The 22300-nt window shown below is 40.0% G+C and overlaps 2 protein-coding genes across 2 annotated transcripts; both read left to right on the top strand.

The window, feature by feature from the left end:
• The first annotated feature begins 998 nt into the window (after positions 1 to 998).
• On the top strand, positions 999 to 3406 carry igfals (insulin-like growth factor binding protein, acid labile subunit). The gene is made up of 2 exons (XM_036566815.1): positions 999 to 1104; positions 1343 to 3406. The coding sequence occupies exon 2, from the start codon at positions 1345 to 1347 to the stop codon at positions 3154 to 3156; it is 1812 nt and encodes a 603-aa protein (XP_036422708.1). The 5' UTR covers positions 999 to 1104; positions 1343 to 1344; the 3' UTR covers positions 3157 to 3406.
• Positions 3407 to 4883: 1477 nt separating this feature from the next.
• On the top strand, positions 4884 to 20423 carry LOC118804902. The gene is made up of 27 exons (XM_036565516.1): positions 4884 to 5449; positions 5586 to 5631; positions 6352 to 6462; positions 6557 to 6943; positions 7034 to 7151; positions 7280 to 7439; positions 7549 to 7770; positions 8019 to 8282; positions 8603 to 8741; positions 8836 to 9027; positions 10214 to 10378; positions 10459 to 10653; positions 10769 to 10882; positions 10972 to 11116; positions 11742 to 12021; positions 12116 to 12198; positions 13013 to 13167; positions 13297 to 13414; positions 16058 to 16189; positions 16278 to 16445; positions 17983 to 18285; positions 18598 to 18645; positions 18737 to 18775; positions 18850 to 19019; positions 19135 to 19318; positions 20043 to 20137; positions 20253 to 20423. Exons 2-27 carry the CDS (start codon positions 5587 to 5589, stop codon positions 20421 to 20423), a joined length of 4203 nt encoding a protein of 1400 aa, XP_036421409.1. The 5' UTR covers positions 4884 to 5449; position 5586.
• Positions 20424 to 22300: the final 1877 nt, after the last annotated feature.

The raw sequence follows: 22300 nt of genomic DNA, 5'->3' as shown, positions 1-22300 counted from the left end.
TCCAAACTCAGCAGGGTTGGATATAAAAGGCTACACTGCCCTCTATTGTTTATTTGATGATTATGCATCTTAAGAGACGTCTAGGTTTTAAACAGTTCCTTGTGAAAAAAAATGTGGATTTATAATTACTAACTACGAATCTGTCTATTATAAAATACCTCATTCCAGCATTCCAAAGATATATATAGTAGACCTCTAGACATTCAAATATCTTGTATAAGATACAACATATCTAAATGTCTTTCAAATCAATATCTTCATTCCAAACATGTTAAAAAGTTAATATTGTAATAGTTGTATTCACAATATGGCTCACAAGAGAAATTGAATTGAATACCATGCCGTTCTCTCAATGGTGTTCCAAAGTCCACATGCATCTGCTTTAAATGTAGGCGTCCCTGTCCAAATTTTGCTATCTCTTGGAACATGTCCAAGTTTGTGGATTATTGGAAGTCTGACCACATCGTCTGTTTGCCTGTCTGTTGTCTGTTTGGGGAGTGAGTTAGATTAAGAATGGTATTTGTCCTTCATTGATGTAAACTGAACTGCACAGTCAGATTTGTCATCAAATTTGGGTCTGTTTAACTACAAATGTCAGAGAATATGCTGAAAAAAATCCTTCCTTCCTTTAAGATACCTATTTTATTTACTACAAACACAGTTCTAGCTTTTAGACAGGACAGGGCACTGCAACTGCAGCTTTAGTCAAATTTAGTCTAGGCAGGCTTATGAACTGCGAAAGATTTTTATTGCAGAGATTAAAAAGTGTTTACAATGAACCAGCTTACACATCACTAAAACTTAGTAAAACTAAGAATAGATGACACAGAACTGTAAAAATATGAAAGTTAGTGTTAACATGTAAGACTGTGACTTAACTTGATAACATGCATAATAAAGTAAAACTAAAGTGAATACACATAACAAAAGCACAGCTGTTTGCATACCAGCACAGGCAAGAAGAGGTTAATTTTGTTCCTCTGCTCTGTGGGTCTGGCTTTCTCTGGAGTGAAATACGGCCAGAGGCAGACCAATCTTTTCACATACTCATGTCACCCTTCTAGTGAAAGCCTGCCGGACTGTCTGAAACTACAGAGAGAACAGGTAAAACCAATGTATGCTATTTTAAACGAAACTAAACTTTTTGCAGATTCACTTTTTTAACTGGTGAATATTTAAAATTAGAGGGCAGACGTATAAGAAAGCTTTAGAAAATCAGAAAAGGCAGTGTAATAATTAGAACAAGGTCATGTAAAGACACATTCAAGTCATTAAAATTTGTCGAGAGATCTTTCAGCAGTAACATCTCAATAAGTGTTACAACTGTTCTTTTCCCTAACAGGGATGCAGTTCTCTACACTGGTGTTATTATGGGCACTGGGAACATCATTGGTATGGGCACTAGGAACATCATTTGTGTGGGGAGAGGAAGCAAAGCCCACGGAGGAATCCATTCCCTGCTCAAAGAGCTGCGCCTGTCTCAATGATGACTACACCTCAGAGCTCAGCGTCTACTGCAGTTCACGGAACCTGACACAGGCACCTCCCGACATCCCTGTGTCAACACGATCTTTATGGCTGGACGGAAACCTGTTTACGACCCTGCCGGCAGACTCGTTCAAAAATCTGAGCAATCTGGACTTCTTGAATCTGCAAAGTGGCCAGCTGGTAAGCCTCGACTTTCAGGTGTTCAGAGGACTGCACACTCTTGCTCACCTGCACCTGGAGCGAAACAGCCTCCGTTCGCTGCCTGCCACCATCTTCCAAAGCACCCCAAACCTTGCTTCCCTCAATCTCCACAACAATCAGCTATCACGTATAGATGACAAGTTGTTTGCTGGACTCTCTCATATGTGGTTACTGAATCTAGGATGGAACTCCCTTTCAGTTCTTCCAGAAACTGGATTTCAGGAGCTACATGGCTTACGAGAGTTGGTGCTTGCTGGGAATCGCTTGGCTTACCTTCAGACTCAGCTGTTCCAGGGCCTTACGGAGCTAAAGGAGCTGGATTTAACTGGAAACCAGCTGAGAGTTATCAAAGCAAATGTGTTTGTGAAACTTCCAAAGCTGCAGAAGCTTTATCTTGCCCAAAATCAGATTATGTCAGTGGCACCTAGAGCATTTGTGGGCATGAAATCCTTGAGGTGGCTGGATCTGAGCAGGAATCGACTTTCTGTTCTCCACGACGAGACCTTCCTTGGCCTACATAGCCTGCATGTACTTCGACTGTCAAACAACTCAATAAACAGCCTAAGGCCAGGTACTTTTCGTGACCTGCAGTATCTTGAAGAACTCGGACTGTGCCACAACCAGATTCGGGTCTTAGGAGAGAGAGTTTTTGAAGGACTGGGCCATTTGGAGATGCTCAGCTTAGAACACAACAGGTTACAAGAGGCAAGAATGGGCTCCTTCATGGGCCTTAGTCACCTGGCGGTAATTAAGCTCACCGGTAGTTGTTTCCGCACCCTGCCAGACCAGGTTTTTAAAGGCCTGTCAAAGCTCCACAGCATTCATCTTGACAAAGGTTGTTTGACCAAAGTGTCCACCCAAGGTTTTATTGGTCTGACAAGTCTACGTCGACTTTTCCTACAACACAACAACATCTCTGTGGTGGACCGTCAGAGTTTTGTGGAGCTCCAACGACTGCAACAGCTTGACCTGAGATTCAACAAACTGGCATCCCTCTCCTCGCATACCTTCTATGGCTTAAAGAGTCTTGACTACCTTCTTCTGTCCAACAATCTCCTCCGTCAGTTTCCTTCAGAAGTACTTCTGCCACTGCAGCACCTATCTTGGCTAGACCTCTCTGGAAATAAGTTGGAAGTTCTTCTTAATGCTACACTTTACATGCTGCCACGGCTGCGCTACCTTAACCTGAGGGACAATGCACTCAGCACCCTTCCGTCCATTCCTGATGGTTTAGACCAGCTTTGGCTATCAGGTAACAACTGGAAATGTGACTGCAGTGCTAAACCTTTTAGGGATTTCAGCTTGCAGAAGCCGCTTGTGGTTCCACGGCAGGTGGAGACCCTGTCAGAGGGTGAGGAGCCCCACACACTTATCACAATCTATAATAACATCACATGTACCAGCCCACCCAACATTGCTGGAGTAGACCTGCGAGATGTCAGCAGCGAACACTTTAAGGACTGCTAAGTCTTTTGAGTGGAAGTGTGGTTGAGACAAGTTTTCAAGCTTGCTTCTGCAAGCATGACAAAATATTACTATAATCAACTGTGAATATTCAAATTTCCTTTCAAATGGCTTTACAACTGTACTATCTTCTCATGTATTGTATATCTTCTTAAATCAAAAGTTGTGGAAATAACAAATCATGATTTATGTTCATGTATGTTAAGAGCAAGTCTGTTGACTTCAAATAAAAATGACTGTGTTAGACACTTAACAGTGAGTCTCATTATAGGTCCTACGTGCAATATTTTGTGCCCCGAGCTTCCCTCTTGCTTAATCATTATCAGCGATAGAGGACACAGCCTACAATAGGCTACTTGTCAAAGGTTTATGTTTACTCAGTGCTCTCATTGAAAGTATTCTTCTTCAAATGTGCTAGGGTAAGGCTGAGATGTAGGTTCGTGTTCAGAATTAATTATTTTAGGATTAATGCCATGAAAAATGCAAATCTACTTAGGTATTTCATATAAACTCTTTTAGTGAGCAACTGTTCACCCAACATCAGATGTATCTTTCAGAATAAACAGATTGTGTTTGGTTTTGTTCTCTAAATAAATATTAGAGAGAGAGAGAGAGAGAGAGAGAGAGAGAGAGAGAGAGAGAGAGAGAGAGAGAGAGAGAGAGAGAGAGAACAGCGTGCACATGCTGAGCTTGACAAACATAGACCAAATAGGGACACAGAAACAATACCAATCTTTGTATTTAGTTCAAAGGCATTTTTTGTACATTCACATTAGGATTATACATGCAAATGTTACTGCACACTGTTGCTAGTTTAAAGGGGTATTTGATCAACTTTTCCAAATTTGTGCATAATTCAATCATGACATAAATAGTCATTCAGAGTGGTCTGAAGTAAAGAGCTTTATTAAACTGTTTAAACCTATGGTGGTTTATAGGTTACCTACATTGTGCTAAACAGCCACGCTTTGAAAAAGACCATTAAGTTAACAGCAACAACTTTTTTGGTAGGTTCTCTCTTTATTTTAAATTGCGCAGTACTTCAATATAAAATAATAAACTCACTATGTATTTGTTTCATTATTTTGTCATAGAACGTTTAATTAACTCTTAGCAAAAGGGTTTTATAAAGAACCCTTTATATGACTTTTGTTTAATTACATAATTTAATCGAGATGTAAATAGTCATTCAGAGTGGTTTGATGTAAAATGCTCTATTGCAGATGCTCCATTCTAGAGTCAAAATTGTTCACAGTGGTGATGATGGGAACCAGACGTCTGAAGCATTTAATGCCTTTAAAAGCTACCTCACACACATGAAATGGTTATAAATACGCTGCCTGATGCCTCCGACTTTGTTTTATGATAGTTGAGTTTTGTTTGTTTTTTTGTTTGTTTGTTTTGTTTTGTTTTTTTTATCTGGTGAAAATTCATGGTGGAGGGGTACATGCTGAGTGTTTTGAGGCAAAATAGCCCCCCACAGAAAATGTTTCAGATTTAGCACTATTTTACCATTATCAACATTGCATGTAAAAACCCAGGTGACACACGTAGGTTTAGGTCGTTTTGGATAATAAATTGAATATCCATATTTGTGTTGTAGACGTTGTGACCCCTGGTTCCTATCACCACCACTGTAAAGAAATCTGAGTCAGTAAGTTTGTGCACAACTAGCTGTTTCACAGCAAACCACTCTGAACAACTTTGTAAACATCTCAACGGCTGAATTATGCAGACACTTTGAAAATCTCAAAAGGTTCTTTGGATTTACCCTTTAAGAGTAGATCATTCACAGTTCTGACTGACGCCATGGCACACTAACAAGAGCAGATCCTACAAATGAAAATGCCCCGTCACTCATACACGCACAGACTCAACCACGAACACTTCTCTCCCTGCGTGTTTCTCCGCCAGAATGTAACTGCTGTACCATTTAAGGTGGAACGGGAAAATTCGCACAAGAAGCTTAGCCCATTCTCTAGCAGTTTACTAGATACCATGACTTGGCTGCTTTGAAATTCACATAGTATTTACTTTGACATTTCGATAAAGGTCAGCCTCGGCCACCAGAATGTAAGTTAACTGCCGTCCTGTTTAACGTGGAACGGGGAAGCAGAAACAAGAAACTGGCGAATATCTCACCACCTTTTAGGGAGTTTCATTTTTGGTGCCTACATCATAAACTCTATCATTCGACAAGGAAGAAACTTTGCCTACAGAAATAAGTGCATTTTTCTTTCGACAGTGACTGTAAACCTGCTTCACAGACCATTGACGGACGGTGTGTTGTGTCCGGGTAAGAAGCTCCCGTCTCCATGACAACCGCTGAGTCTGGATGGCTTCAAACAAACTTAGCCAGTATTTGCAAACTAGCAAACTAGTTAGCAGTTCAGACTGCAAGCAAAAATGCATAATAGTTCTTTTTTTGACAGGATGAAATCTCAGGTTCCTACAATTGACTCTGACGCATCTTCTTCAGTAAGTAAATGATACGTTATTTACCGTTGTTAGCTGGTTAGCTAGGTTAAGTCAGCTAGTTAAGTGCTTAAGCTTATGATGTTTAACTCTGCTAGCGTTAACTAACCTTAGCTAGGTTAGCTAACTAGCTAACTGAGGTAGAACAAGCTTTATTTTTTGTTTATAACTTGGTATTGGCAGCTAATAGTTCAGGCTAACCTCTGAAATTTAATACAATTAAGAGTTAAACTGTTTAAACTTATGGTGGTTTATAGGTTAGTTTACCTACATTGTGCTAAACAGCCAAGCTTTGGAAAATACCCTGAACCAAATTAAGAGCGCAACATTTTTTTTTCTCTCTTTCTATTTTAAATTGTGCAGCACTTTGGTATTACATAGTAAACTCAGTATACATATGTTTGTTTCATTATTTTGTCATAAAACACACTTAAGAAGCTCAAACAGATGTACATGTATACTCTGTGCAAAAGGGTTTAGCTATAAAGAACCCTTTAGCTATGTAACTTGTATCAATAAGGGAACCTTTTTTGTTGTCTTTTTTAGAAAGCCATATTCAACAGATTTGTCAAAGAGAAGAACGATTTAACCATATATAGAGCCACATAAATGGTTCTTTTCTTGTTCATGGTTCTGTAGCTAAATAACAATTACCTTTACTAAATAACCTTTGAAAGAGCAATTTTTAAGGGTGCATGACTAGCACAGTGTTGTATTCTGCAGTCGGACAATGAAGAGGAGATATCTGTTTACCGGCGACCGTCACTCTTCAAGTTGCCTCAAGGGGCAGAAGTTGACCTGGATTACCTGTCATTAGGTGAACCTGAAATTGAGGTCTGTGTCTGTATGTGAGAGAGCGAGAGAGAAATAAAGAGAGAGAGTTCTTAGTCTTTATCTTAGTCCTAATGTTTTCTTTCTGATGAAACAGGATCTGCTCAAATCAGTTACAGAACCATTCATGTATGGGACTGGTGTTGACTTCTGTGACCAGAAAGATGATGACACGCCTCTGCTCCCTAAAGAGCATAATGACCACAAGATCCTAGTCGCTACAGGGCATAACTTGGAGATGGACATTATCAACACAACTGAAACAGAAAGCCTCCCTAGTGAATCTGTGGACCACTCAAAATCAACTGACGAAAAGCTTAACCTTGTGCATGAACAGAAAAAGAATAACTCTGATATGAGCACAGATGAAGGAGAGTGCACATCACCTGAGTTTACAAACCCTGAAAGTGAAAAGTTACTTCAGACATCTGCAGGAGAAAACTGTGAGATACATCCACAACCGTACCCCATTTTGTCATTGAAGGTGAGTTTAATTGTGCGCTTTACTCATCAGAGTCAATCTAAAGCTCTAACTCCATGCATATTCTGAAAACAGCACTGTTTCTCTCAACAGCCTCTGGAGAACTGGGATCTGGATCAGGTTCTTCAATCTCTAAAGCAACACACTGGCTATTGCAAAGACACCAGAGAACAAGGAGAGCCAATGCTTTTTCGACCATTTAAATATACAGGTTTGATTTTTGTACTTTTGTCTTTGTCACTTTATCAACTTCCCAGTTTATCGTGTATCAGTTTCCTTGTTCTGATGAACCATGTACATTCATGACTGTAAGGGATTAATATTTCTATTGGATTACAGATTATGCCAATGAAAGACCAGAGAGTAATATAATGGATCAGTTGGCTGCTTTCTGCGAGAAGCAGGCATCTAAGAAAGTGGACACAAAAATGACCAGTTCTTCTGAGGAAATCCATAGCAAACTTCAGCATCCTCATATAAGTAATCTAGCAACAACAAGGTACTTTTTATACTATGATCTAAATAATTTGTAATCTATTTAATATATATGTATTAATTATTATATGTTTAATTATGACTCAAATGGGTTTTTGTTGTTTGTTCCACAGTAGAACTGATGGATGGACAGTTGATTGTAATGATATTGCAGTAGATCTGCGTCAGAAAAATTACAATTCTCCCACTATATATATTGATTTGCGCAACCATGATCATCAGACCAAACCAGCACCTACCAGCCCATCAGACCAAACCAGCAACCACCTACTGAAGCAAGGCCTGTCCACAGAAAGAGTGGGAAACACACAGCTGGAAGCAGCCAGAAGAAATGGGTATGCTCTTCCAGAAATATCAGTCTTCAATAAATTGACTATATAAAAAGTGGGCTGAAGAAAGGTTCTCATGTTTTCAAGTATGTTAAATTTAAAAAAGTGAAAGTCTTTGTTTCAGTGTTTCATAGTTCATTTTACAGAGTGGAAGATTAGACATACCTTAATTGTCTTTTCTTATTTTTTATAGATATTCAATACCAGGTTTATTCATACTGATCTAATGCATCTAAATGTCTGTGTGTTTGCAGGATGCTTACTGGGAAGAGTTCATTACTTCAAAAAATAAGAGAGTCAAATCAAATCAGAACAGAGAACTGTGTCCGAAGAACAACTCCTGAAGATTCTGTTGAGCCTCAAAAGGAAAAGATATTAGGAATAAGGGAAGATCAGCACAGCTGTAAGATTCCACCTCCTATTAAACATCTGGATAAAACGTCCTTTCCTACAACTGCATGTGAAGAGGCTGCGGCACCCCTAGATAAAACACTGACCTCTCACAAGAAGGAAGAGAGGTACAGAGACTTTGCATAGCTTTCGAAAAGTATCATTCTCGAAAGATGAATAAATAAAATAATGGAATGCAAATCAAATTAGCCCCTCTCATTGAACTTACATGCCTTTCACCCTACATGACTTGGTTTGATCAAAAATGCCATGTCTTCCATTTTAAAACCTTTCAGAGCTAATTTTAACACAGATCGGTGTTAGCAGCTGTTAGCAGGATGATGTTAAATGAATTTTAATGAAGAAACAATTAAGTCTTGCTAGTTTTTTTATTTAAGAGATGTGAGACTATGTAAAGTGTGTATGTCTGATGAGTTGTCGTTACCAGTGACCGTGTACAGAAGGCACAGCAGATGAACAAGGCTCAATGGCAGCGGTATCTGAAGTATCTGTTGACCCTCAGACCTCAGAGATCTACAAATGATAAACAGAGTGCTGCTGAGATGACCGATATTCTTTATGATACTGTGAGCAGTTTCTTGTAGACATTTCTAGAATCAAGGAATTTATTTCACAGCTATGGGGAAAGTTCAATGTTTTTTTTTCTTGCTGCTTTAACAGGAAGGGTCACATCTTTCCTCAGTTAGCACTCTGCCTCCAAACCTCCAAAGTAGCAAGTGCCTGCTCCTGACCGTTACTTTGTCCAGCCCAGGTGTGGTAGCAGGACGAGCACAGGGAAAGGCACACACGGTGCAGTCAACCACAGTCAGATCTCATGTTTACAACTCCCTTATAGCTTGGTTTCTGTCCTTGGTATGTGTCATCATTTAATGTAGAATGTGACTTTTTAAATTGTGTGTAAATCAGACAAGAGAAATTATTAGCACACTAGTGGAACACAAACAATAAAACAATGAACAAGCTTTTTTTTTTTGGTTTATTGGATTTGGAAGTCAGAGACCACCTTTCATTTATTTAATATCCGGTCAAAACAGCTATCAAGTAATGAATTTCAGAAAAGATTAGATACAAGATAACCCACTTAGGAGGAGGAAGTGTTAAGTCAAAGGAAAATAAGTATTTTCAAAAACATGAGTTCAAAAAAAAGGTTAAAAGAAAAAAAATGAGACTCCTAACAACCATGCAAGATTTGGTGGACCACCAAAACTGTCACCATCAGATAAACTGTGCTTAAAGCATTCATCGTTGAGAAAGTGAAGATCAAGCTCCACTTTTGAAAAAAAATCCACAGATGTTTCTGTCCATCCTTCCACTGTGAGAAGACAACTCAGTGCCGTGGGTCTGAAGCAATGTGTTGTTGTCAAGAAGCTACCATTACTGAGAAAAGGAAGTAGACAAAAAAGGGGAACATTTGCAAATCAAACAAAGAAGGTGATGGTGTTCTGAGAACAGTGGCCACCCCAGAGTCACTGAATGTGTTTGGGATTACTTGGACAGTGAGAAGAAGAAAATGCAACTTCTAAGACAACTTTGGAGGTGTAGCAAAATATCTCTAGACATTTTCTTTGATAAACTATAAGCAAATCTTCTAAAAACAATAGAATCTATACTAATGGGGAATAGGGGACACCCTAGATATTGAAATTTTGATATTTGGCTGTTAAGCTTTCTGTGCATGTATATAATATTTTTTTTCAATACAGTGTTTTTTTTGGATCCTCGTGCTGAAAAATGAATAACTTGTACTTGATAGCCATTTTGACTGGAAGTTAAATAAAAAGGTGGACGTTTTCACAGTACTGTAAATTTGAAAATGATTTCATTAAAAATTTATTTTATTAATAAAAAAATGAGGGCATGCTTTACTGCATATGATTGTAATGTATTATGATCTATTATAACGTTGCAAAATTAGTTCGGTTGAATTGCCACCTTCAGATGCATTTTTACACCCTTACCACCCTTACTGCTAGTTCATGGTGTCTTTGACTGGATAACATGTTTAGTGCTGTTTTGTCATTAATCTGGTTCATGGCAGGCCGTGCCCAACAACTTTAGCATGAAGGACACCATGAGAAACACTAGAGATACCGCTCCATTTTGGGTGGCTGGGTTGCAGCAGTTCTGCAGAGATGATGGTTTGGTGCTTTATGTCTGTACTGTGTCCCCTGAAGAAAGCCAGCCTCTATACATAAAGCCTAGGGTGAGACATATATATCCAAACTTGTAGTCATTTTTAATGTATGTGTCAGTGTTCAGTGTCATTGTTTATTTTACTTACAGAGGAAGGATATGAAAAAAGGCTGGGATCTATTCCATCAGCGAGTGTCCAGGTTTCTGTCTCAGACACAACTAAGGACAGTAGTGTCATGGCTGCCACAGCTTAACCACCTACTAGAACAGCAGGCCCACCCTGCACTCATCTCTTTGCCCTCTGCAAGTCTTGACTGCTTCATTTCCATAAGCCCTGACAAAGAGGTCAACCAAATGCATGAATGAGATTTATTCAGATTCAAATGAATGTTTTACTCAAAGATGTATTTGCAGTCTGTTTTTTTTTGTTGCATTGCTCTGACATGGTATTTTACTGCAGGCTGTCAAGAGGGCCTTTGGGGTGAGTCCTGGGTTCTATTGGCAGACACTTGAGACCCGAGACCAAATATGCCAAAGGGCAGAGGCCGTGACTTCTCAGCAGTCTCACACTGAGGTGAGAAGGACTTAGTCATTTGCAACAGTAATACAAACACACTTTTTATTTTTCCTCGGATTACTTGCAAATGTCTTTCTTGGTCTCAGGTAGTGATTGCTTTAGGATGTCGACCACTATTTCATGACCCTTTAGCGACACATCATACCCTGCAGCTTCTACAGAGTTCAGGTCTGGATGTATGCGGCCTTCGATTCACTTACCCTTCAGAAGAGCTCCTAGCAAATACTGCAGGTAAACAACTGGACACATAACATTAATAGCGTTTATGTGTAATTTCTTCAGCCGCTACATGTGCTACGGGTCAAAAGTTTGGATTCACTTTTTATATTCATATTTTGAGGTATTTTATATACGGTTATAACTTACACAGTGCAGATATTACAGTGTAAACTAGATACTAGACCGGACAATTTAATATTTACAGGATTATTATATATTGTTAATTGTATACTGTAATTATCTATTAGCAGTCATTTTTGTCAAGTTCTACCTCAAGATTTAATCACCACTTTTCACATATGAAGCATTCTGGGTGTTAGATGGTAGATTTTTAGAATTTTCTACAGCTCTATTTATCTGTGAAGAGCAGTATAATAAAATAATTTCATAATGTATCTGCAGCATAATTATTTATTTATTATTTTTTTTTTTTTAAACAGTAATTCCAAACTTTTAAACACTAGTGTATATCCAACACTGATTGATCAAAAACTGCAATGATAGTTTAATACTGTCAAAACATTTTATTTACTTAGAGAGAAGGAAATGAGGTTATCGCTCGCTAGTGACCCAAGGCATACATTTCTGGGGTTAGGAGATTGCAGTGATATGTTGTGAAATAGCTTCTTTTTGGCAGTGCATGTGACAGGTGGGCACGGATGGGAGTATTCCCATCAGCCAGTGCTCGCCCTGGCTATCCGTGGAACCTATGCCAGCTCCATTTGGCAGGAGATAACTGGGCCCTCAGACCCCCATCTGGCCCAGAAAACTGACCCAGTATCTGTCAGTGCCCTCTACTGCCATGACCAAGATCAGCCCCTGCTCCTCTATCCACGAATGGCCAGCCGGGTGCACTTGGGTTTGTCTGTGTGGTTTGGTGGGAGAGTGCCAAAAACTGGCCTTATGGTAACAGAGCAGTAAGTAGCTCCATAAATCCTAAAGCTCTCAACACTACTACAGGTCACAAAAGCTCACTCTGAAATACCTCCTATGCCTGTTTGCTGCCAACAGGAAACAGAGCTGTAGCGGCAAGAAAGACAGAGCTTTTAACACTGAAACCTCTTCAACTGCAGCTCTCTGTGCCACAGTGAAAGGTAGGAAGAACATTGCTTAATTTTGTCTCATCACATCAGATGCAAAAAAGCTATGGTAATTGCTACTATTGCTGCATATCTCTACAACAAATATGTATGCATGTATAGCAAAGAAATTTAGTCATGGCCCAGAATATACATTTGCCAGTTTATTAGGTATTCTCTGGAAAACGTGTGAAGATCTCATGAGATCAGCAGTTTCTGAAATACTTAAACCACTCTGCTCTTGGTCTGGCACCAGCAACCATGCTACAGTCAAAGTCATTTATATCACATTTTCCCTATTCTGATGTTTAATGTCAATGTAACTTAAGGTCTTGAATGATGTGGGTCGAGACAGCACCGCTGCCACATTTTTGGATAATTGCATGACTGAGAAGGTATATAGATGTACCCAGCATAGTGGCTGGAGAGTGTAGGTGCCCTTTGTGAGTACAAGACTGCTCACTGTAGCCAATCTGAGGACGGGCTACAGTCAGTAATCAGCCATATACTACATCTATCAGTGGAATTTTTGAACACAGTACAAAATGCATTTATGTGGAAGATATCACTTATGTGCAGGTGCAAGATAGGTGTAACAAACCTGGTAACTCAGTATATTCTTCAGTGTATTTCCCAATTCTGGTTTTGGAGTACCCCATCTGTGTAGATTAGTCTTAATACATGCAGTTCAGTTTAGGAAAGGATTGTTATTAGCTGATGAGTTGAATCAAGCTTAAGACACTATTAAAAATGATAAAGAACAGAGATCCATGCTTAGGTAACACTGTCTAAGCCTCTAACTGTTCAACCCAACTTCCTCTTTTCCTAGGCGATGTGTTCCTGCTTGTATCTCCAGTGGTTCCACCATGCTGTTACGGCTATGTGCTGTCTGTGTGTGCAAAAAGAGGCTTCCACTTAATGGGGCTACAGAGAGTTCAGATCTCCAGCAAGCGAGCCTCATCTCTGGGCCTCACCTCAGTGCAGGTAATCAGTTTTTAGCACCCGCAGCAAACATCTCATGAATGCTTTGCTCCATGGATCTTACTTAGAGAGACAGGCAGCGACAGTGATGGAGATTGTGTTTGTCATGAACCTCTTTTCCGGTCATGTTAGATGTCGGCGTTCTGTCACGCACCCACTGTGTTTCTGGATGGAGAGCTCTACTCTCACTCCCTGGTGCTGCTGCTGAGGAAAGAGAATGCACTGCGTCACTGTGGAAGCCTGTCTACAGGTGCAGCTCTTATTTCTATAGCCAGTATCATAACGGAAGGCCATGTATTTTGGTTTTCTTTCGTGAGTTTCATTCCAAGCTTTGTTAGCAATACAAAATCACATTTGACAGGAAGTCTAGTGTAGTCTTCATCTTCCAAGTGGAGTATCATAACAAGACATCATGTGTAATATATGGCCAAAGGTATGTGGACAACCCTCCTAATTATTGAGTTCAGAAGTTTCAGCCACAACCATTGCAAATGGCCCGGGTGTATAAGATCAAGCACACAGCCATGCAATCTTTATAGACAAACATTGGCAGTAGAACGGGTTGCACTGAAGAGCTCAGTGACTTTAAATGTGGCACTGTTATAGGATGTCACTTTTGCCAGAAGTCTTTGTTTCTCCTGGTCAATTGGAAAAGCTTTTATTGTGAAACCTAAGTGTCTAGGAGTAGCAGCTCAGAAACGAAGTGGTAAACCATGCCAACTCACATATCGAGGCTGCCGAGTGCTGAAGCACGTAGTGTGTAAAAATCGTCTATCCTCTATTGCATCACTCACTACAGAGTTTTAAACTGCTTCTGGAGGTACCATTAGCACAGAAACTGTACGTCAGGAGGTTCCTGGAATGAAGTTTCATGGCCGAGCAGCTGCGCACAAGCCTAAGATCACTATGCACGCTGCTGAGCGTCGACTGGAGTGGTGTAAAGCATGCCGCCACTGAGCTCTGGAGTAGTGGAAATGTGTTCTCAGGAGTGATGAATTATACTTCACCTTCTGGCAGTCTGATGGATGAATGTGAGTTTCGTGGATGCTAGGAGAGCTACCTATCAAAATGCACAGTGCCAACTTTGCCAAAGTTAAGTGGAAAAGGGATAATGGTCTGGGGCTGTTTTTCAAAGTTGGGGCTAATTGCAGTGAATGGTAAAGTTAATGCTATAGCATACAACAACATTTTAGACAATTATATGCTTCCAACTTTGTGGCAACAGTTTGTGGAAGACCCTCTCTTGTTCCAGCACTACTGTGCTCCAGTGCACATAGCAAGGTCCATAAACACATGGTTTGATCAGTTTGGTGTAGAAGAACTCCAGTGGTCTGCCCAGAGTCCTGACCTCAACCCCACTGAACACCATTGGGACGAATTGGAACGTCGATTCCGAGCCAGGCTTTCTCGTCCAGTATCAGTGCCTGACCTTACAAATGATCTTTTGACTGAATGGGCACAAATTCCCACAGACACACTCCAAAATGTTGTAAAAGACTTCCCAGAAAAGTGGAGGCTGTTATAGCTGCAAAGAGGCAGGGGACTCCATATTAATGTTCATGGTTTTGCAATGGAATGTCCAACGAGCTTGTATAGGTGTGATGATAAAGGTGTCCACATACTTTTGCATATATACACCAACCGGCCTCTTCATTTGTTAGCTCCCTTTAACCCTGTTCAGAAACCCCACAGGAGTGGTGGTGGTCATTCATTCTCAGCACTGCAGTGACACTGACGTGGTTGTAGCATGTCATGTGTGTTGCACTGATATAAGTGGATCAGACACAGCAGTGCTGCTGGAGTTTTTAAACACTGTCCACTTACTGTCCACTTTTTTTAGACACACCCACCTTGTTGGTCCATTCTGTAGATGTGAAGTCAAAGACAGTAGGTCATCTGCTGCTGCACAGTTTGTGCTCAGCAGTGACACTAAGGTGTTAAAAAATCCAGCAGCGCTGTGCTGATCCAGCACAACATACACATAGCATGCCACCAACACGTCAGTGTCACTGCAGTGCTGAAAATGATCCACCATCTAAACAATATCTGCTCTGTGGTGGTCTTGAGGGGTTCTGATCATTGAAAAACAGGGTAAAGGGGGGCTAAAAAAAAGTATGCAGAGTAACAGATGGACGACAGTCTAATTGTAGAACTACAAAGTGCACCTATATGGTAAGTGGACCTGATCAAATGGACAATGAGTATAGATACAAGGTGTAGTGTATTTTGAGGATTGATAAACATATCTAAAACACAGCTAGCTACATAAACACTTCATTCAAATATAATCTTAAATGTATTTAATTTATGCCTTTAAAATAAAATATTTTTACTTAATTCTCTATTAATGTTCATTGTTTAGTTACAACCTACTCGGAAGAATCTGTAAGGGGCCATGCAACCTGATGCACATACAAAAGATTTTCACACTGCTGCAGGAGCATTTTTCTGCAGAACTTTGATATAGTAGGGGACATCAACTTATACCAGAGGGCAACTGGCCTTTTCTGCCCTAAGCAACCAGTCTGGTGAAAACTTTTTAACATTAGGTGTCTGATTTAGCAGTAGCCACATTCAACACTGCAGCATATTGTAAAGTTCTGAAATCTTGTCAGAACTGTCTAGCCTGGTTACAGCTGCTAAGCTGCAAAATGGACAGTCAGTAACTAGGAGAGGGGATTATTGAAAGGTCTTTGTAGAACACACTTTAGTTTTGCTTTCAATTCGATGTACAGCTTAACAAGGAACAAAAATTTTTTTTACACATAGTGGTGGTAATGGCCAGAGATGCCTATCATTATACATTTTCAGTGAGTATAGGCAAGATTCAGCTACTGTAGCAGTATTATAACTTACTATTATTACTATAATACTTTTCTTCCTTTTTTTGTAGGTCTGATGAATGAGTTTGCATTAAAAGGCTTGGTCGGGTTGCTCCGTGCCAGACTGGCAAGTGATGTTCGGCTAGCTCCAGATCTCTGCTTCCATGCTGTGCCTTACACAGAGAACCTCCTCAACTTCCTTGGTACACAAATACACTAGCATCAATCTAATTTGTGTACTTTTGTGCATTCAGTGTAAGAGCTGAGGGAGAACATATTTATATGCTGTAGGTGGGCTCATGTGGACGTTGCCAGACTTCAGCCACGTGATCCTGTCCAATCACAGGTATCCCTCCTACAGTGAGATGGAGCAGATCGTGATTCTCACGTTGACCGGTCACAACGTTATGGAGGAGGGCATAAGTCTGCTTCACAATGTCATTAGTGGAGATGTAGCAGGTACGTGGAGGTTGATTCAAAAAGTCCTACTTCTGATCCTATTGCCGAATACAAATTTTGACAGTTTCTTTTTACTGATTAAGCGTTAACCAGCAAGCCTAAAATCAAGGATGCAACCCATCAAAATATTAGTAGTAAAGCGGATAGTTCAAGTTCTGAAATCTGCGCATTCAAAGCCTTTGTAAAATAATTGTTATACACGTATGAGAGCACACAGCTAAATTCTGTATTAATGTACCCATGGAACATAGTACTGACAGGTGGGGCTCAGACATAACCGTGTATATGAAGTAAGCAGCCATGTTAAACCATATTAAACATATCGTACATAAGAACCCTGTTTTGTTTAACTGAGAGGCTGACTGCTAAAAGATGTTCATGATTATGTTCATTTTGATGAAATGACTGTAATATATATGAGTATATATAAGTTTTGTGTGTATATATAGGCTCTGTGTACCTCAGTAACTCTCGAAAGTCGTTGCCATCCACCATGTCCTTCTCTATAATTTAGTGTGTGATTTCCTCAAACTTTTCCATGCACTTTCTCTCAGAGAACATGGACAACATAGTTGTCTGCCTTATCACTCACAGATGTTTGCTTTGTTATAATACATTTTTGCTGTAATGCTCTAGAAAAGTGGTCTTTGTGTCTGCAATTCAAAAATTAAATTGTTTTTAAACTGATAGCATTGCTTGAACAGTTGTTCAGCTGTTGGTTCCTGGTTAATTGTAGAGGTGAACGATTTGGGGAAAATATCTAATTGCTATTTTTCTGACCAATGTTGTAACTGTGATTTAAATTGTGATACTTTTCTATACATTGAGGTCCAAGGCAGGCTCTTTTTTCTGGCCATGAAACCCAACATAGCCACTTTTTCAGCCTTGAATGCTGAACGTAGTGCACCAGACTGCCTGTTAGATGTGGTTGATATAAAACAATTAATCTGTCAGGTCTAGTTAATCAGTTAATCATTTACATCCCTGGATCCTTCCACAGTGACCTCGAATGTCAGACACCAATCCAAGAGGGACTGCAGAGTTTAGTGTTTTCTCTGAATACATATTAACTACGCTACGCAATTCAAACATTTTGAATCACTGTTCCAAAGTGTGGAATCAGTTTTCACAAATTTAAAACCTGTACTGTAGAGGTGTAGCTCTAAACTGAGAAAGCTCTAGGATGTAGAGAATTAAATAAATATATAAAATAAATAAAATAAATATCCAGAATGCTTCATATTTCAAATATGGAACTTTAAATAGAAAAGAACATGGTGTTTCATAACATTTAAATCTACATTGTAAAAGTTGTTATGTAAAATGGCAAACATTATTAATTTGAGAAGTAATGCCAAACATTTGAACATTAGCATATACAGACACATTTTACACTTCACTTCAAATGTGTGAAGGTAAACCTATAGTAGTTTTTCAGTACGCATTTGGTTGTTGCTCTGTGCTATTATTTGACACACACTGCTCTGACGTTTGGAGAAGATCACAATGTCCAGTGTTCAAATGTACTTATGCCCAGGAGGAGCGGGGGAGGAGAGATTCGAGCTGTTGGCACTGAAATGGCTGCCCACGCTGTCCCTGAGGCAGGCTCAGGAGCTGAGCCCTTTCGAGGTTGGTGACCGTCTGTGGCAGAGCAGTGTGGCGAGCCTGGCGTCCTCCCCAGCCCTGGTCTGTGCCCTTAGGAGGCTGCAGGCATTTGGCACTCTGCGGAGGCTTTTGCCACAAGACTACCCAGGGAACCTGAGTGCGCTGATGTCGCCTACCCCTGAAATGGCCTTCAGACAAGCCGCGCTCTTCTTCGCTGAGGCAGAGTTGATCCCAGGTGAAGATTCAGCTTCAACACTGCCCAGAGCATCAAACATGGACATGTTCATTATCAGTGTTCTTCAGCCACTCACATATGAACCCCTTAAACATTAAAGACCTATATGTGGACCTACATTTTAATTCCTCACTCTCATAACTGTGTAACTTGCAACAATGATAAGTCTTAAGATCAATAACTGAATAAAAAGCCTAATAGAATAAGAAGTTAATTGAACTGAGATTATGACACAGAATTTTACATTTCCTTCCCCATCCTTCAGCACATGGCAAATTATTTAAAAATAATTGCATGTGCCCTTGTTTCTAGATCACAGCAGCCGTACAATGTTGAAATTCCTCCCACCACTGAGCACCGGTATGTCTATTATATGCAAAAATCTGTGAAAATGCCATCCGATGAAGCACTTCCTACCGACAGTGCACTGACAATGTCTGTCTAATTTCAGGCTCCAAAAGTCAGTCCTTCTACAGCTGCATGACAGAGGGTAAGTGATATCTTATTCAGACAAAGAGCATTTTTCATGGCAGTCTCTCTGACTCGCACTGCTACACTCTGCAGGCCCACAGCCTCTTCTCACTCTGGCACTCTTCAAACCCGGCGTCTGGAGACACTGCTTAGGCAAAATCCTCAGCAAGATCCAGCAGAACGGCTTCACTCTGGTGGGCTTGCGAGTGCTTGTGCTCGACTCAAAGATGGCAGATGTGCTGACGGCTGCCCAGGAGCACCAGGTCATTCTCCTTCTTACTGCTCATTTGAACAACTGGAACAAAGCATTTCATGAAACTGCAAAACTATCTTTACAAATAGTAATAATTTTTGTCAAGGTCTGTATTTGATTTTCAGGACCACTCTAAGAAGAAGTCAGAGTTGAAGTACTTGGGGTCTAGCCCTGCACTGGCTTTATGCCTGCAGAGAGTGAATGCAGTTAAGAGGCTTTTGGAGCTGCTGGGCCCTGAGGACCCTGCTGAAGACCAGCACTTGTGGAGGGCCAGCTATAGCACTGACACAGTGCACAACGGCATCTACGGTAGTAGTAGTGTACTGTTACTGCTAAGTAGTTCAATATTTTGTTTATACTGACTGAATGACTTCAATAGTGAGTACCAAGAAACTGTTATAAATCAAAATATTTTGAACAATACGCAGCCCTAGTTACTGCCACTCATGACAAGTTTCATTTACAACAGTTTTAGGGTTTAGTGTTTTCATAGCACTGTTTAACATACCACTGACTACCATGGGCAATCATTTAATTTCCCTTATTCCTTTACTTAGAAAGGAACTAAAAAAAACATGACAATTTATCTTGGTCAGCTTATAAGCTAAATGAAAGTGCTATGATACCACATAAAGGAAAAGAGGGTAGAAAAATAGAATACACTCACACGAGGTGAAAGATAACAATATAGAAAAATAAGTCAATTAATCAAATAATTCTGTTATTCTATAAACCACTGTATAATCACCATAGTTGACCACACACACACTACTACGCTGGTAACATAGCAAAAACTTTCTTCTGGAGAACTAGTCTAAATTATTGGTTGTGATCAACCATGTGCCACAGACCCATCAGACAGAGCTAACCTGGCTAACAGCACTTGAAATCTACTGTTGGTTATCTGGAGAGCTCACTTATTGACACATTCCTCACTTAGATCATTGTTACTTGGGTTTGCAATGATGTTTATAGTATGATTTTAAAGTAATGACCGTATACTGACACCATATTCCCTGATTTTCTATTTCAGGATCATTCTCCTATCAGAAAGCTGTGCAAGATATAAAGATGATATTCTCAGATGGTTTGTGCTGCTCCGAAACATCAATCATTAAACATGAGCAGGTATAGAAGGTTTTTGCATGTGTGAGGCTGAAAAATCTTAATCTAACCAGACACTAAAACAGCAGAAATTAATGTGTCAGTTTAAGGTTGAACGGTAATCTGTGATGTTTTTCAGATACCATGTTTGAGTTCTGACCCTGTGGCTAGTCTGGAACGGCAACAGTCTCACACCATTACAGTCATTGCCAAGAACAAGCGCTCTCAGTCTGTCATTGAGGAGTCAGGATCAATCGGAGGCAAGGCATTCCTCGGCTTTACACTTTCTTGTCCTTGTCAGAGCGCTTGAGTCAGAACGCCATGACTGTGCTGTTCTTTGTTCTTATTGATGTTTAATCAGTCGAATGTGAACTTTGTAAAGCAGAACAGGACAGTTATGTTGTTTGTTTGTGTTTCAGTGCCAGTGGGGTGCTCGGTCCGCAGTGCACTCTGCCAGACCACCTGCCTCCTCATGCCCTCCGGTCTGCTCCAGCTGAGCAGACTGCCCCTTCACCTGGACCTCTTAGAGCAACTGCTGAGGACAGGCTGCCACCTGGTGGCCGGGAGGTTGTCCACACTAGACAAGGCTCAAAGGAGGCACATATCTGAATTATTGAGGCCCCCTGGTGGTGGAGCAGTTAATGTGGGTGGACTCCCTCCCCACTTGATTATATTCAAGTGAAGCAGAGTGTGAACTGTGTTTATGTTTCTTATGATTTACAATCTTTACCCAGGAAACACTTCTGTCTGAGGGTCCGTGTCTTATTCTTGCTCTGCAAAAGGACAGTGTTGTGACATGCTTTGACTTGAATCTTGAAAGGTACAATTTTGATTGAGGCAGAAAAACATCTGTTGTTAGACTTTCATTTATCAACATGCTTGACTATTAAGCATTACTAAAAATATTAAACTGTGGTTTTGTTTGTTGGTTTGCAAAGCTTAACATGCCATTTAAACTCAATTCAGTTAAGACTTTTAACAGATCTTGCCCTCTGCATTATAGCATTTGTAGAGCTAGACCAGACTTTGAGAAAGTGAGGAAGACGCTTCTGTACCCCAGCTCGGAAAATGAGGTAAGAAAAACTGCCATCACCACCGGAGAACATTACTCAGTATTACATGTCCCATTGAAAGTGTAATGTGTTCCTTTCTTTACACTGCAGGCAGTGAAGTTACTGTGCTACCTGTTTGATGGCTTCACTCCTGACAGTTACCACATCATAGCGCCACGATAATCTCGATTACCTCACTGCAGTGTCAGAACATGCAGACATTTTTTTTATATTTATATATCAATGCATCAACTTGATATTTATCTAGCTATTAAAAGTAAGAGTAAATATGCATTCAGTTTTACACATACGGTACAGTGCAGAAGTTAGAGACCACCCTTCATTTCCCTAATTTACAGTCAAAACAGCCATTAATTACACAGGAAGCCTCAACAACTAAATACAATATTGAAATGTTAGTATTTAGTGTGTCTACACTTTGTCTTTTTTTATAGCTTCCGTTCTTTTTACTTGCAGTTTTTCAGTGGATCTGCCAGGATATTTTTCCACACCTCATTTCAGTCTTAGAAGTTGGTTTTGTTTCGTTTTTGCACATTTTCTCCTTTTTTGTCCATTTCCTTTTATCAGTAATGGCTTCTTGACAGCTATACCTCCTTTCAGACTCATAGCATTGAGTTGTCTTTTCACAGTGGAAAGATGGACAGAAACATCTCTGGATTATTTTCAGATCTGAGGCAAGAGTGGAGCTTGATTTTCTCCTCTCTCTCTCGGATGAAGCTTTAAGCATCTGTTTATCTGATGGTGAGTTTTGGTGGTCTACCAGGTCTTGCACAGCTGTGAGGAGTCCCATTTTCTCTTTATCTTCTAATTACTTGAAATCTAGTTTTAAAACTCACGTTTATTATGTATTTTTCTTTGACTCTCTTATTCAAATGAATTATATCTAAATGAAAATGAGTAATGTGTGCATTATGGCAGTTTTGATTGGAAATTAAATACATTAAGGCTGGTTTCTGCCTTTTGTACATTACTGGATACTTCAGGGTTTCAGAGTTTGTATTAAAATCACTCTTTGTGTTTCCGAACATAAGTCTATCGTGATGTCTTATTACAGAAACCTTTGAAGTCTACAATTATTTACAGTGTGCGATTTCTTCTTGGTCAACTTTAAGCT

This window comes from Colossoma macropomum, unplaced genomic scaffold (genome assembly GCF_904425465.1).
Source record: "Colossoma macropomum unplaced genomic scaffold, Colossoma_macropomum, whole genome shotgun sequence".
Lineage (NCBI taxonomy): Eukaryota > Metazoa > Chordata > Actinopteri > Characiformes > Serrasalmidae > Colossoma > Colossoma macropomum.
The sequence above is the reverse complement of the archived record's forward strand: the minus strand, read 5'-3'. Positions and strand labels throughout refer to the sequence as shown.

What these genes read in the sequence shown, in the direction of transcription:
- LOC118804902 (XM_036565516.1), top strand. Translation starts at nt 5,587, where the DNA reads ATGAAATCTCAGGTTCCTACAATTGACTCTGACGCATCTTCTTCA. An exon ending in TGGGCCTCACCTCAGTGCAG is followed by an intron (nt 13,168 to 13,296) that starts GTAATCAGTTTT and finishes CGGTCATGTTAG; the next exon opens with ATGTCGGCGTTCTGTCACGC. An exon ending in CCTCCCACCACTGAGCACCG is followed by an intron (nt 18,646 to 18,736) that starts GTATGTCTATTA and finishes GTCTAATTTCAG; the next exon opens with GCTCCAAAAGTCAGTCCTTC.
- igfals (XM_036566815.1), top strand. Translation starts at nt 1,345, where the DNA reads ATGCAGTTCTCTACACTGGTGTTATTATGGGCACTGGGAACATCATTG.